General features: G+C 37.1%; 2 protein-coding genes across 4 annotated transcripts in view; one reads left to right on the top strand and one right to left on the bottom strand.

The window, feature by feature from the left end:
- Positions 1–16,021, bottom strand: part of KLRG1 (killer cell lectin like receptor G1) — a gene marked incomplete at its 5' end in the record, with an annotated part of 430,961 nt that overhangs the window by 165,297 nt on the left and 249,643 nt on the right. The gene's annotated exons all lie outside the window — the stretch shown is intronic.
- LOC309868448 (pregnancy zone protein-like) overlaps positions 1–16,021 on the top strand; it is a 48,996-nt gene that overhangs the window by 3,520 nt on the left and 29,455 nt on the right. Inside the window, exons 4-13 of the mRNA XM_082738331.1 lie at positions 35–87; positions 795–815; positions 1,276–1,444; positions 2,674–2,758; positions 4,843–4,966; positions 6,577–6,691; positions 8,230–8,339; positions 10,488–10,649; positions 11,293–11,520; positions 12,877–12,940. Coding sequence (XP_082594457.1) covers positions 35–87; positions 795–815; positions 1,276–1,444; positions 2,674–2,758; positions 4,843–4,966; positions 6,577–6,691; positions 8,230–8,339; positions 10,488–10,649; positions 11,293–11,520; positions 12,877–12,940 — 1,131 coding nt within the window. The remainder of the gene's footprint in view (positions 1–34; positions 88–794; positions 816–1,275; positions 1,445–2,673; positions 2,759–4,842; positions 4,967–6,576; positions 6,692–8,229; positions 8,340–10,487; positions 10,650–11,292; positions 11,521–12,876; positions 12,941–16,021) is intronic.

Below are 16,021 nucleotides of genomic sequence, written 5' to 3'. Positions count from 1 at the left end.
GGGTAGTTTAATGGAGAAAATCTCTATGTTTCAGTGAGATTCCGCATTGTCTCTGTGGATGTTAGTTTTCGCCCTTTGAATGACACGGTAAGTCTCATTACAGTGGATGAGTTTGGGGGAAATGGAAAAAAATGTCAAGCCCATTTTTTGCAGAACCTGAGACCAATACAATCTCCTAAGAGTAACACTGCTGGCGAATAGTTCACCAACCGCATTGTTAAAATAAACTATTCAGTTGAAATTATCCTTTTTTTAAAGATGTTATTTATTTATTTGACAGAGGGAGAGAGAGATCACAAGTAGACAGAGAGGGGGAAACAGGCTCCCTGCGGAGCCCGATACGGGGCTCAATCCCAGGACCCTGAGATCATGATCTGAGCTGAAGGCGGAGGCTTAACCCACTGAGCCATCCAGGCGCCCCAGTTGAAATTATCCTTTTAAAGATCCCAATAATTTTTATTGAACAAAAGAAAGTAAGTGCACTTGATTTCTTCCTTAGAGAAATGGAGACTTTCTCGGAGATAAATTTCATCTGCAAAATAATTTTATTTGGACATTTTTACCATAGCATAACTTTCCTCAATTATACAATATTTCATAAAGGTAAAGTCATGACTTCTCAAGAGCTCTATGTCCCAAACTAAACATGTAAACCAAACTGGGGCACATTTCCTTGTTTGGACAAGAAATAGACAGACTCACTCCTCTCATCTAGACAACATATAAATACGGATGAAATGGCTCTCTTGTTCTGACGTCTATCCCACACTCATACTATTTTTTTTTCTTTCCAGTTCCCAGTGGTTTATATTGAGGTAGGTAATATCTTATGCATCTCAGTTGGGATGAAGACTTACTACAAGTTATGTTCCATTGCCCCTTGCCACCCGTCTCCTCCCTTCCCACTAGCACTTCACCAAAACTAAACAGTTTTCTCTGTCTATCTTCAATCCTTTGGAGAGTGGAAAAGATGTAAATGAAGGGGAAAAAATCCCCTGAAGACGATACAAGTTCATGACCCTTCCAATATTTCTGACCAAATTGGATATGCATAATTTCACAAAGAGATATTGCGATTTGGAATATCTCAGAGCTGGTAAACTTGCTGCCCTTTGCTCAGTGTGGAATTCCTAGAAAACTTGGCTCAGTACTTTTGGTATCAACTTCTCAACCATCTCTTACCCAACTCCAATGTGTCCTCCCTAAAAAGCTTTTCCTCTACTCAGATTATGTATTTCAGTTGGTTCTATGAACTCATAGTATTTTTATCTATAGAATCCCAAGAGGAGCCGAATTTTCCAATGGCAAAGTCTCAGACTACATGGAGGACTCAGCCAGCTGTCCTTCCCACTCTCAGTGGAGCCCACGCTGGGTGCTTATAAGGTCAAGCTTCAGAGGGAGTCAGGGGAAAAAATAGAGCACCCCTTCGAAGTGAATGAATATGGTAAGAATTCTGCCTTTCTCCAAGACGTTTATGACATTACTTAAGAGTTTAGGAGTTTTGAAACATAGGTATAGGCAAAAATCTAACAGATAATAGTTGGAAATTAGCAAGTTTTTTTTTAATTTTTCCAAATATTCACTAAGAATCTTTCATGTACTATCTTATTTAATCCTTGTATCAACCATCTGAGGCTATGGTCTCCATTTTACAAATGAGTACATCAATACTAGAACAGTTAGGAATTTACCAAAATCACAGAGTCAGTTAGAGGTAAGAGAGATTTTAATAGGTCTATTACCTTATTCAACCCAAAATTGTTAACCAACGTAACAAATATCTGCATCATCTGTTGATCTGTATCTTATACCTCTATGATCTACACCTAGACTATTCTAATCAAAATGGTCAGACATTCAAGCCATCTTATTAGTTATCAGCCATGTGGATTTTCTCATGAAAATGAAGTATTTCATGCCATGGATGAAGAGACTGCTCGCCAAAACATCATTCCCCAAATTCACTGGAATTTCTATGAGGATTATAGAACAGGGATATATTACAGGAACAGCGAGCCTTACACACCTGTGAGAGAGGATGGGAAAGTAAGGGTCCAGGAGGAGGAGCTAGATCATAGGAAATGACTAACCAGTTCTCCTGAACCGTGGGTGGGGAGGAATAAATTAGCACCTTCCAGGGTACCTTCAGATCCCAAAGTGGACCACCAAGGGAAACCAACAGAAGAATCTATGGAACACTGGATGTATCTGTTCTTCGTATCTACCACTTCTCTATTTCTGTAATTAAGTGTCTGGTGGTGGGTCTGGGGCCTCTTTTAGTCAGCAGGACAAGAAGTTGGGAAGAACTGGACATGGAGGGAAAGAATAAGGACAAATTGGAATTTCCTCACCTCTCTGTACCTGCCACCACATCGAACTAATCATAATGATCTTCAGAGACTAACAATGCTGCTTTCTTTCCATCTTTAAGTCTCAACCAAGTTCAAAGGGAATTCTAGGAAATGTAGTACCAGCATGTAGATAAACATGGTACAAGGACCCACGATCATAATCACATTTCTGTGGTCAGTAGAGGCCCTGCAGCTTCTTAATGTAATTGAAATCAGTTCACGTGCTTCGATGTTATAAGGTTCTGTAATAAAATCATTTGAAATACTCACAAGATATCCTGCCCACCCACCTTCACCTCTTTCTTCCTTCTGTTGACAACAGTTTTGCCCAAGTTCGAGGTCCAAGTGAAAATGCCCAAGACTATCAGTTTTCTAGATGAAGAATTTACAGTATCTGCCTGTGGCCTGTGAGTTACATTTTTTCATCCATTTTGATCTCCCTACTCTATGTTCATTGCAATTAATCGTTACCGGACGTCAAAGTATTTTAATTAGAGAATGACTTTCTCTCCAGGACACCTGAGCTCCAGTTAGAGAGCAGGGATGGCAGCATAAGACACTCTTCCTACTACAAACAAAGCATTTACTGAACACCTAAAATGTGCCAGAAAATGTTTTAAGTGCCTTGTGAGATGCGGGTAGTTATCCTTAGTTTGCAAATAAGGAGCTATAACACACGGGGGTTAGAAAACTTGTTCAAGTCATTGGAGGACTAGAATTTAACTCCAGCAGTCTGGCTCCAGACCATCAACTCTTCGCCCTACAATTGCCTCTGCAGTTAAAAAAAGAAAATCTAGTTTCATGAAACATTCTACATGCCAAACACTGTTCCAAACTGAACACAGGACATCCAGCTCAAGCTCATGCTCATGTTCATAACCTCTGTGTTATTCTGTCTCCTATGATCCCCATTTTCCTATTGCTCCCAATTTCATAAACCATGGAAAATTAGGGGGGACAAACAAAGCAGACCTTCTTAAATAGATACACAGATATATAATGTAGAATGTAAAAGACATGTCATAGTTATTTCCCTGATTGCATTTTAGTTCAGTAGAATATTCTCCATTTGCACACTTTATCTCTTGCTTTTGAAAACAGTGTGGGGATCATATTTTCATCTTTCTTACCAGTTTTGATGCTTCAGATTTTTCCAACAGAAGGGAAAGCCCTTTGAGTGACATTAAAGATAACATTCAAACGAAGTGAGATACAGTAAGTGACTTACTGCTTTATCAGCCCTCCTAGAAATTAGCAGGGAAGAAACCTTAAAAAGGGGAGGATCGGGGTCATCGAAGCCAAAACTCATCTACCTCACAGTTTGGACCAAAGCAATAGGTCTCAAACTTTTGGACATCAAAATCTATGGAGGTAATTGGTTAAAATGTAGATTCCTTGACCCCCATATCTAAAGATTCCAACATAAATCTGAGGAAGGATTCAGGACTCTGAATCTCAATACATAGGTCAGGTAATCTCAATGTAGGTGGTCCGTTAAGCATAGACTGAGAAACAATGGATGAAGTTTGGCTTCCCATCATGTCTTACCTCACTCAGCCTGCTATCACAAAATACCACAGAATGGGTAGTTTATAAACAACAGAAATTTATTAGTCTTAGTTCTAGAGACTGAGACATCTAAGATCAAGGTGCCAGCGTGGTCACGTTCTGGTGAAGGTTCTCTCTAATTCATAGCTGGTGCCCTCTTGGCATGTTCTCTTAGGGCAGAAGGGGCCATGAGAGGACATAAAAGGAGCCTCTTTTATAAGGGCACCTATCACATTCATGAAGGCTCCAGCCTCACTATCTAAGCACCTCTTAAAGAACTCATCCCCTAACACTATCATCCTTGGCGTTTAGGACTTCCACATATACATTAGGGGGGATGCAAACATTCAGACCACACCATAGCATATCCATCCATTAGATTTAGCAGAATCAGACTAAGTCATTGTGATTCTCTTCATTTATAACAGATATATTAAATGATATGTAAGTAGTGCTTTTGAATATTTAAATTCCCATTTCACTTCTCATTTATCCTCTTAAAATACATACGAATTAGGGAAGATTTAGAAATACCCTGTCTACATATCCTTACATTTTTCCCTAAAACAACTTGGGTCTTGTCAAAGCTGGAATTATAACCTAGATCATCTGATGGCAGGGAAAGAAGGAAATAAGATAGTCTTATAGTAAAACCTCAACTGAAAGGGAGGAAAGATCTGAGAAACACTACATTGTTAATTTCCCCTTTAGAGGTGTTCCAAAGAAGATTCAGTAAGTATTTTCTCTTAGAGTTGTAGACATAGGTCCACTTAGATAATTAAGACCTAGTCTCAGAATAAGTGCTCCTCAAGTACAAATGGTACGGAAGGAAAAATAATTGTTATACGACCGAGATGGATGTATGAGTGGATCAAATCACGTGAAAAAATATAGGAGTTGTTTATATCAAATATTCTTTTGTGTAACTGCTTTACTGTTATAGATACACATATGGAAAGCCTGTCTCTGGTCTGGTGACAATTAATGTATGCAGAAAACACTCACAATTCCATTCGACCTGCCATGGAAGACATTCACAAAGTATCTGTGAAGAATTTGGTCAACAGGTATGTGGAAACCATTCTCCCCAGACGCTAACACCAGATCTTGTTTTCTCATGGATTATAATGCAAGAAATAATATCATACAAAAAAATATAATATTGTATGATATTGTATGGTGAAAACAGTACAACAGAAAGTAGTGTGGAGTAAGGGAAACATTGTAAGATTGTCTGGTAATGCTTGGAGCCCACTGGAGAGTTGGGTTCATGAATTTATTCTACTATTTATTTGGCCAGTTTTGTAACTTCCTTCTGAGAGCAATCAGCATGCCAGGTGTAAAGGCATAAAATAATATGGAAGTATCCAAAGTTGGCCTTTCTCAAGCAGATAATAGAAAAAGAATGTGACTGATGTTAAGAATTTGGTTAGTGGGAGGGGGCAACTGACTGGCTCAGCTGGTAGAGCCTATGACTCTTGAATGCAGGTTCATGAGTTCCAGCCCCCTGTTGGGTGAAGAGCTTACTTAAAAAAAATTTTTTTGGTTAGTGGAAGAATCAAATGACATGCTATGGAATCTAAACTTCATATGGAAGAATAAAAAGATAACATAAAAGCCCAGGGAGTGGCAGTGAGTGGGGACTATAAAGGTATGGAAAAGAAAGTGACCAAAGCTTCAGAGAGGGTCGCCTGGGTGGCTCAGTCAGTTAAGCACCCAACTCCTGCTTTCAGCTTGGGGAGTCATCTTGGGATGGTGGAATCGAGCCCCACTTTGGACACCATGCTGGGTGGGGACCCTGCATAAGATTCTCTCTCCTTCTCCTCTGCCTCTTCCCCAACCCTCCACACCACTCCTCCTAGACTCATGCGTGCCTGCCCTATTTCTCTTAAAACAAACAAACAAAAAACATGCAGAGAGCAAATGAATGAAAAGCTTATTTTGACAAATAAACATCAGTAAGAAAGATAAACATGAGAGAAAGTAGTTGCCAAAACTCTAATATATCAAGGAGGCAGGAATTAATTTTTATCTTCAAGTGAATAAATTAAAAAATGATTAAGTAAATATAAGTACATTAAATATGCTTAAGCTTTATTATGCAATGCATATTTTCATGTAAACAAGTAAAAAAAATTAAAACAAATCTTTCTTAAGATGTGGTTCCCAATGTTTAGTTTGCAAATCTATTCAAAGAATATATATGTTTTTATTAATGTCCTAGGCATAGAGAAATACAGTTAAGAAAATGTAATCCTTAGTTGAGGTGTAGATGAAGACGAAGGTGATCGCAGAGGAAGTGTTGTGTCTGAGCTGTGTTTAGAAGAGCAGTAACTGTTAGGCATGATAAGAATGGAAGAAAAAGAATGTTATCACTTGAGGAACTATGTATGCAGAGAGAGTACGGTGGCACATTTGGAAACTAGTTAGTTTAATTTGGAAGAGACAGGATAGACTTTCAGAAGAGAAGGAGGAAGAGAAAGGTGGGCAATGAGTAACTCAAAGGTTAATGAAGACATCTGATGTCATTTTTGGCTTGGGAAAGGATCAGCACCTACAGGATGGTCAGAACTTTTGTAAAATTTCCTTTGCCAACGAAAAACATTCACAGGTTGGTAAATGACTTTTTTTTGATGGCAAACCAGAGGACCCAGAAACTCTCTTTCTTCCTCTTCAGGCAGACAGTGAAGGCTGTTTCACACAACTCGTGAAGACTAAAGTATTCCAGCTGAGACAGAAGGGGTATGACATGAGCATACAAGTGGAAGCCAAAGTCAAAGAAGACGGAACAGGTTCATGTGATTTCAAAATATTTATTATTTCATTAATTCACCGATATATTAAGCATTTTTCAAATGCCCATTCCATGTGAAACACTTTGTAGTTTCTGGGGACTATAAAATAACACAGTCCTTCCTGTCAAGGATCTAGAAATCTAAAAGGAAATTACTTAGAGGTATGCATATGAGTATATGTATATACGCTTGGATGTATATATTTATAACTATAACAAAATTTCCATAAGCAATGGAAAAACTAAAGCCCAAATGAATATGAAAAGAGAGAATTCATTCTTCTATAGAGATAAAGAAAGTTTATAAAGTACCACATGAGCTGATTTATGTAGAATGGCTAAAATTTTGAAAGCTCGTGATGGACTGAGAACACATGATTCACATAAAGCAAATGTGTTTGGTCTCCGAAGAATCTGAAAACGTAAGTTGGAGCTAAGGTGTGTAAAGAAGTAAATCGTGTGCTACAAAGATTAAACTGTATTATGAAAAACCTTGGATATTGGCAGATAAATTCAAGGAGATGTTCTAAATAAACTGATTTTTGAAAATATAATTCCAGCATACATAAAGAGGACAGGCTAGAGGAAGCGATTTGAAGAGGTTACAATGGGATACATCAGATTCCTGCTCAAAATTGTTCCAAAGATTACGAATCTGGGACCTGGGAAATGGAAATGCCACTCACCAAGATTAGGAGTAGATGAGAATGTGTCAAAGATAATCAATTATAATCTGGAATATCCAGATAGAAGTTGACTCATTCTGCTTTAAAAATAATTTAAAAAGAAAACCAGAGCAAAATCAAGACCAGAAATGTAAATCTGAAACAATTCCCATCGTATCTATTTCCTCCTAAGAGTAAGTGCATTTATTCTGAAAGTGAACTCACTTAACATTGCCAAATAGGGGCCAGAGACAAACAAAGAGAGAGTGTCCAAGGACAGAAACAACTACATTTAGGACATAGTGTCAAATAAACCAGCTATAATAAAAATAGAAGTCGTAGAGATGGGGGAAACAATAAAGCTTTAGATGATGAAGCCCAAACACAGACTACACTTCACTTGTGGAAAGACACTCATGGAAAGACACCAGGTGTTGCCTATACGGGAAGAGCCATACAGTGACAAGAAGGGTCTTGCTGGGGAAGTAGTTTGTGACAGACATTTAAGTATATTTTGAAGCCAATGTGAAAACTCACGTTGCATGCAAAAATCATGGGGAGAGGGGAGGGATCTGGGAGACACAGAAACGAAAATGGAGCAAGCTCATGGAGGACATGGGAAGAACCTAAGAACATGGATGCAACAGGTAAGATACCTGTGAAACCAGAGGAACTGGGAAATTAGATATAAACTTTTGTATGAAAGTGAAGCTACTGTCAAGTCGATTGTATTTTCTAGGTGTGAAAAATTCTGGAAAGGATAAGAAATAGAATAGAGATAGTACTTTGCCGTGATGAAGTGAGGCTGGGGTGGGTGTGAGAGGCGAGTGGAATCTAAAGAACAATTAAACTTCACTTATTTCTTTTTCAGAGTTGGAATTAACTGGACATGGATCGTGTGAAATCACAAATACTTTAAGCAAACTGAAATTTACAAAAGCGGATACACATTACAGGCGTGGGCTCCCATTTTTGGGGCAGGTAAAATAATTTCTCAAGGGAATCATAACTTCTATAATTTGGGGGATGTGGACTTTAAGAAAACAAATTTTTAGGGCACCTGGGTACCTCAGTGGGTTAAGCCGCTGCCTTCGGCTCAGGTCATGATCTCAGGGTCCTGGGATCGAGTCCCGCATCGGGCTCTCTGCTCAGCGGGGAGCCTGCTTCCCTCTCTCTCTCTCTCTCTCTCTGCCTGCCTCTCCATCTACTTGTGATTTCTCTCTGTCAAATAAATAAATAAAATCTTTAAAAAATAAAAAAGAAAACAAATTTTTATACCATAAAAGTACAACTGATTATAAAAATATTTATTTAGAATGAGGAAAGAAATTATAGCCAATGACAAACTTAAAGGGCAAATACCATCACATCCAGAAAAACAACATATGCTTTTATTAGTTTACTTCCTAACACACCTCTATAATCCATTTCTCCTGTGTAGTTTGGCTGCATACTTTTTGATTGCCTCTTTATAAACAATGATTTTGTAATATAATCTTTAAAGATATTTCCTCATCTAGAAGAATTTTTCTATTGCTAGTTTTTAAAAGTTTTTCTTAGCTTCAAAGCTCAATATTGGTAACTATTGATAAGTTTCCAGACTGATATCCAATCTAGTGAACTCCCAGTTTTCTGTTGTATAAGAGATATAGGTTTCTAGCCATTGTAAATTTCCTTTTTTAGTATCTTGGAATGGACAGTTGATAGGCGATTGACAGTTGATAAGCAATTGGGAGATGATAGGCAAAATCTCTTTGTCAACTGGGACATTCCTAAGTATGTCACAGTTAATAACATTATGAATTTTCTATTTTCTTCATTTACTGCAGCATTTTGTATCAAATAGGCAAGAGATTAATAAATGTATAGATATTTGGGGGCAGGGCCATTTTGGATCAAGAGAAGAACGTGAGGAAACTGAGGACTTTAAATGAATAGGACTTGGTCAGAAATTTAAGAGAGGGGAGAACGGCCAGGGCCCTAGGTATTAAACAGCTTTTAAAAAGCAGAGAACTAGGAGTGTGACTGACTGAGGTAGAAGACAGACTAACTGGATTGGCTGGATAGCTGTAGGTAAGCCAGAGCAGATCTTGAGGGCCTTTTAGGTTATGTTCAGAATCTTGGACTGAGAAGTTAATGAAGGATTGAAGGAGAATAACATTAACGTTAACTCAGGCTGTAGAAAGAATGATTTGAAGTAAGCCTGAAGCAGCAAGAGGGTGAACTGTGTAAGGTTAAATAAAAAGCTGTTGGAAATCAGGTAGGGAAAAAAGATTGTGTTTTGTCAGCTGAGAAAAGAGGTAGAGCTAAGATAAACACAAAGCCTTTATTTGGGGCCTCAGACTTGCAATGCAGAAAACATGGATTTCGGCTGCAGTTCAAATAGCGGCCCCCTGTCCCCAAGAACCAGTAACAAGGGTTTTTGAAGACAAAAGAGAATTCTTGGACACGTAATTCAAACGGAGTTTTGATTGGTGCTTTTGGCAGAAAAATAATCTCAACTGACTATAATTGGTTGCTAAGGCTACCACCGAGTAAAAGCTTCGGCAGCAGGTTGCAGGTGTTTCTGTGAGTTTGGGCCCAGTTCAAAAGTTCATGGGTCCTCTGGTGAGGATGTCAGAAGGCCCATTTCCTTAATGGCCTCCCACCTCCATTGGAAACCCCTTGATAAGTGATCTCATTTTATTTCACCTGAAACAGGTTTAACTGGGATAGAAATCAATGAAGTGTGTTTAACAGAGTAAGAGATAGCACTTGGCCATGGGTTAGCATGAGTCAGTGAAGGAGAGAAAATGATTTTTTAAAAGGCCCTTGATATTGCTGCATAACCTATGGGATGGATAAAAGCACCATATACCGCGACAGAGAACCCTGGGAATGAAGAAAATAGGGAAGGGTGATACCCTGAGTCCATTTTTTGGATATTCTCAATTGTTTTGTGCTCACAGAATACTTATATAGGAATGTTGAAAAGAAAAATAGTTTAGAGCCCAGAAAACAAATCTTATTTTCAGACTGATTCTAAGATCTTCAGTCAATGACAGCGGCCACAGGGTCAAGAGGTGAACGCAACTGAAAGGGTAAGATGTCACTGCTATGTAACACCAGCTATCATTTCCACATTTCTAGGTTCTTCTTGTGGATGAGAAGGATCAACCAATCCCCAATAAAGCTGTAAGCGTCAGTGTGGATGTAACTGCGTACCATTCCATCCTTACCACAGATGAGCACGGTCTGGTGAACATTTCCATTGATACCACCAACTTCATATCTTCTTCCTTTACAGTTAGGGTAAGTGGGAAGGGACATCCAGGACTACAGAGAGTTGCTGAGGTCACATGATTTAAGGATATATGGGGAGCATGTAAATTCTAGGGAGAAAAGAAATGGCAGTAAAGAGTAAAATAGAAATTAAGCAATTCGGAGACCTAAATTATAAGAAATCACTATTTGTCAAAAAACTTTGGCTTTAGAGAGACTCCGTTTGTGGAATGGTCTAGCTTCAGAAAACACATATTAGATCATCTTGATTGATCCTTGATTCCTTGATTCTTGATTCCCTTGTAAAATTCTATATTTTTACAATTTTATTACAGATTAGATTTTGTTTGGTTTCTTTGGCGTACTGCCATTTTTTGTTTTCTATAAAAAATTTAAATATCTTTATGTAGTTTATAGGCATAAGGGTATTAAGGAAAATAACTGATCTTGACTGTGAGTGAATACGACCTACCAAAATGGTATAGAACAACCTTAAATAAACTTATGGAAAAGGCACTCACAGATTATGCTTTATTTGGGAAAGCAGATTATGACCGAACCAAATAAGCACGGTTCACATAAAATCTTCAGTAAACGACTCTTCAGAGTGACGAAAGTATACATAATGTACATTAACCAATAGCCTTTCTAAGACCTTTATTCTTTCCACCAGGTCACTTACAAACAAAGTAACCGCTGTTTTGATAACTGGTGGCTTGAAGAAGTTCATACAGAAGCACAGCACACTGTAAAGCATATTTTCTCCCCAAGCAATAGTTATGTTCACCTTGAACTTTTCACTGGTACCATGGCCTGTGGACAAATCCAGAATATACGGGCCCACTACATCCTGAATGGACAGATCCTGAAGGATGAAAAAGAATTAACCTTCTATTATTTGGTAAGAATGGAAACCACTGTAGCTCTTCCTAAATGTGTAAACACCAAAATGATTGAATTCCTAAGTAATGCTTTTGTAAGATATCAGAATAAACCCTTTCTTTTTTGAAGAAAAGTTGCTTCCTAATAAAATTCTTAATGCTTTAATTGCTTATTGTTTTTATGAGTTCCGATGGAAAACCATTAAATGAGAGGAAAAATCAGGAACTTAATCGAGAGGAAGTAAAAATTATAAACTTTGGGACACTTGTTTGGATTGGTTGGTGGTTAAGCACCCAAATTGCAATTGGTCTCAGCTCTGGTCTTGATCTCAGTGTTGCAAGTTCACGCCTCATGCTGGGCTTGCATTGCACAACGAGCCTACTTTCTTTTTTTTATTTTTTTTTTTTCAGTGTTCCAAGATTCATTGTTTATGCACCACAACCAGATTTTTAGGAGCCTACTTCAAAAAAAAAATACTTCTGGAAAATACTCAATTTTGACAATAATTGGGGAAGTGGGAAAAAGAACAATAGAGCAGTAACATTTTACACACATAAAGCTTCTAAATAGTCTACAAAGTTCATGATTAGTGCCATTGCAGGGGGAAAAGGACATTGACAGGCATATTAGAAATTGGAATGATGCTTCTGAGAGCGATAAACCTATTTGTGTCCCAAGACTAAAAATAAGATCTAAAATTGGTAGTTATTCAAGTAAGTCATTTTAAGAAAAAAAGTTTATGTGTGGGAAATTCTATTTAGGAACATTAACTATAAATAATATTTTTAAAAATTCTATGAAAAAGTAAAAAAAAAATGACAATAAGAATCTTAGTTTTATTTCTTCCTAGTTCTGTGATCCTGGGCAATTTATATAATCCTTATTTGTACAGACAAATGTCAATCATCTTCCCTGAATACTAGGGATGAGATTTAAATCTATTTCATGGGAATATTGTACACACTAAATAAAATCTGAAAACCAAATTATTTTGTTCAATGCCTGGCACATAGAAATTATCATATATTTAGTTTTTTAACAATACAGAATACGACATATATTTTATATCTGCCTTTACTGTATATTACTTTGTCTATGTCTAAAATATTAGTTGAAAGAACATGTAAACTTGAAGTACTGATATTCAAGATAAATAGCAAACATTAAGTAAAATACTAAAATATTGCAAAACTTATATACCCATTATTTATGGTGTATGACTATACATATAGAAAAATGCTGAAAGTGAACTTCAGTATTTGAAACTTCAGGGTTGGAGTTGTGAAATAATTTACTTCTCTCTTTTAAATACACTTATGTAAGTTTAATATGTATGTGCCCTTTAGAATGATAATGGATATATTTCTCTACTCAGATCAAAGCAAGAGGAAGCATCTCTCAATCGGGAACCCACGTGTTGTCCATTGAACAAGGAGACAGTAAGTACTTCCAGGGATTCCAGGGTTTTTTCTCACATATACTCAATCCTGAACATTGTAGCAAGATGGAGTTATTTTCACATCTTATATTTTACATGAACATTTTATGGAGATGATGGTCACCAACCTTCTTCCATCAACCAAAGATGAAGAAGTTAATATAAAAAGATAGCGTACTAGGTTCATTTGAGTCCGTTTAGTATTCTTTCTTCATTTTATAGCATTTCTATATTTTAAATTTTATTCCTAAAGTAAAATATACTCATTTTATAAGTAAATGTCTTAAAACACAGAAAATAATTTGAAAGTGCAGAAAATCACCAAAGAAAAATCTTACTGTGTAGGTCTTTGTATTCATCTCCTATTGTTACTGTATTAGATTGCCACCCACTCTCTGGCTTAAAACCACGCAAATTTATCAGCTTATGTCTTTGGTCAGATGTCTCCCTAGGCTAATAACAGGGTGTCGGTAGGATTGCATGCCTTCTGGGGCTCTAAGGAATTAATTATCTGTTTCCTTGCCCAAGGACCTCTTGCTTCCCTTGGTTTCTGTCTTCAATGCCAGAAGTACATCATCTTCAAACTCTCTCTTGCTTTTCTGCCCCCTCTTGAAAGGTCTCTGTGATGACATTGGGCTCACTTGGATAACCCAGGATCATCTTCGCATCTCCAGGTCCTTAACTTATTCACATTTGACAAGTCCCTTTTGCTAATAACATAACACATAGATGTTTTTGAGATTATGCTGTCTTTTGGAGACATTAGTCTACATATCCAAACTGCCCTCTGGCCCCAAAGAGTCACATCCATCCCGTATACAAAATCTATTCATCCCATTCCACCAACCCTAAAAGACTCAATCTCTTATAGCATTCACTCAAGTCCAAAAGTCTCATGTAAGTTTCATCAGCTCAAAAGGCCCAAATAGCATCATCTCAATTATCTAAATTAGGTACTGGTGAGGCCTTGGGTATAATCCTTCCCAGGATGACAAAGAAATTTTGAAAGGAGCTGGGAAAATAACATGAGGTTTCAAGATACTGCTTTTTCTGCATCTTACCGGTATCTGCACAACATTTTCATTTATGCTTGGTTCAAAACCTTTTCAGGGGTGTCTGGGTGGCTCAGTGGGTAAGCTCCCACCTTCAGCTCAGGTCATGATCTCAGGGTCCTAGGATTGAGGCCCATACAGGGCTCTCTGCTCAGCAGGGAGCCTGCTTTCCCCTCTCTTTGTGCCTGCCTCTCTGCTTACTTGTGATCTCTCTCTCTCTGTTTCAAATAAATAAATAAAATATTAAAAAAAAAAACGTGTTTTTTTTTTCAAATTTCCCTTTGAATGTCTACTTTGGACTACAGGAGATTCATAAAATAAACATGTTATTTAGTTTCTAAATATTGAGATTTTTTTCAGAATTTTTCTTATTGATTTCTCATTTAATGCCATGATGATCATTTCTTTTAAATTTACTGAGACATGGGGAGCCTGGGTTGCTCAGTCTGTTAAGTTTCTGATGCTTGATTTCAGGTCAAGTCATGAGATCAAGCCCCAAGTCAGCTCTGCACTCAGTGCAAAGTCTGCTTGAGATTCTCTCCCCCAATTCCCCTGTTCAGGCATGCTCTAAACAAACAAGCAAACAAATAAATAAATAAATGCCATCCTTAAAAATTAAAAAAGATAAATTTACTGAGACACATTTTATGGCCCCAAATATGATCTCCCTTGGTAAATGTTAACATTTCTATTCTTTTGCTCAGAAGTAGAGTGTGTTCTAAATGTCATTTAAGTCAAGTTCGTTCACAGCATTTCTATATCTTAGATCATACTTTCCTTCTGGATTTTCTTGAATCATCTCCATCTCTTGATGAAAGAAAAATTAACTTTCCAAAAAGGGTCTGTTACCAAAAGATGAGTACATTTGGTCTATTTATTGGTTACATGTCCCGAGTCTAAATCTCATAAGTAACTTCCCTTTTTTCTATTCATTTGAATAATGACAAGCTATCATTTTACTAAGAGAAAATAAAAATAAAATAAAAACTTTTTATTGACAGAGCATATTTAGAGAGATCAAAAACCTCATTTACCCAAAATGGGTCAGAATATCCAGGATAAATTGAAGAATACATGTTACAAAGGTTAAAAAGTGTTTGTCTTTTGTCTTTGAACCCCCATTTATTCTACTAGTCCTTGGCACACACTGGGTATGCACTAAATATTTTTAAACTAATTCATTAATGAAGGCTAGGATATCTCTTTGTTTATAATTTGTGATAGCTACACTTCATTTGAGGTTTATATATTTGAACTATCCTTGACAAAAACTGAATTGGAAGATAATATATTTTCCTGTTTTCATATAGTTTAATATTAAGACTTTTGGATAAAAAACATTAATAAAATATGGCCCATGCCTTCAAGATGCTACATTACTTATGAGCTCCTTGTATGGTTTTAGTACTATCATTTCAAATTATTTTATTGAAGTATAATTAACACAATGTTATATTAGTTTCAGGGGTACAATATATTGACTTGACAATTCTATACATTACTCAGTACTCACCATGAGAAATATAGTCACCACCTAACACCATACAGTGTTATTACAGTATTATTGACTGTATTCCCTGCCTGGTACTACTCAGCCATAAAGGAAAAAAGCATGAGATCATGGCACTTGGGACAACGTGGGTGGACCTAAGTCAGAAGTTTCAAATTTATTTTGACCCTGTGGTTTCTGCGTATTTTCACCACAAACTGTCCTCAAATTTTCTATAGATAGAGGACAGCTACAATTTTAAAGCCTTTTATGCTACACAGAATTTAGGACATTTATGAGAAAATTAAGTGGGTATATCCTATAAGCACTATGTCCACACACAGAAAGAAACCACCGAGATAAATACAGGGACCTCTCTGATAAAAATCAGAGACCCAGCTGGTTTTCTTTGGTACTATTTGTACTTGTATCTCTGCAGTATTGAGAACGGCCTGAAGGTAGACCCTGGGCTGCATTCTTTGAATTATCCTTATGCCTATGACAGGAATTGTGTTGATCTGGATCATAAATAGAGATAATT

The sequence above is a fragment of the Mustela nivalis genome (genome assembly GCF_964662115.1).
Source record: "Mustela nivalis genome assembly, chromosome: 7".
NCBI lineage: Eukaryota > Metazoa > Chordata > Mammalia > Carnivora > Mustelidae > Mustela > Mustela nivalis.
Note: the sequence above shows the minus strand (reverse complement) of the source record. Positions and strands in the feature narration are given on the sequence as shown.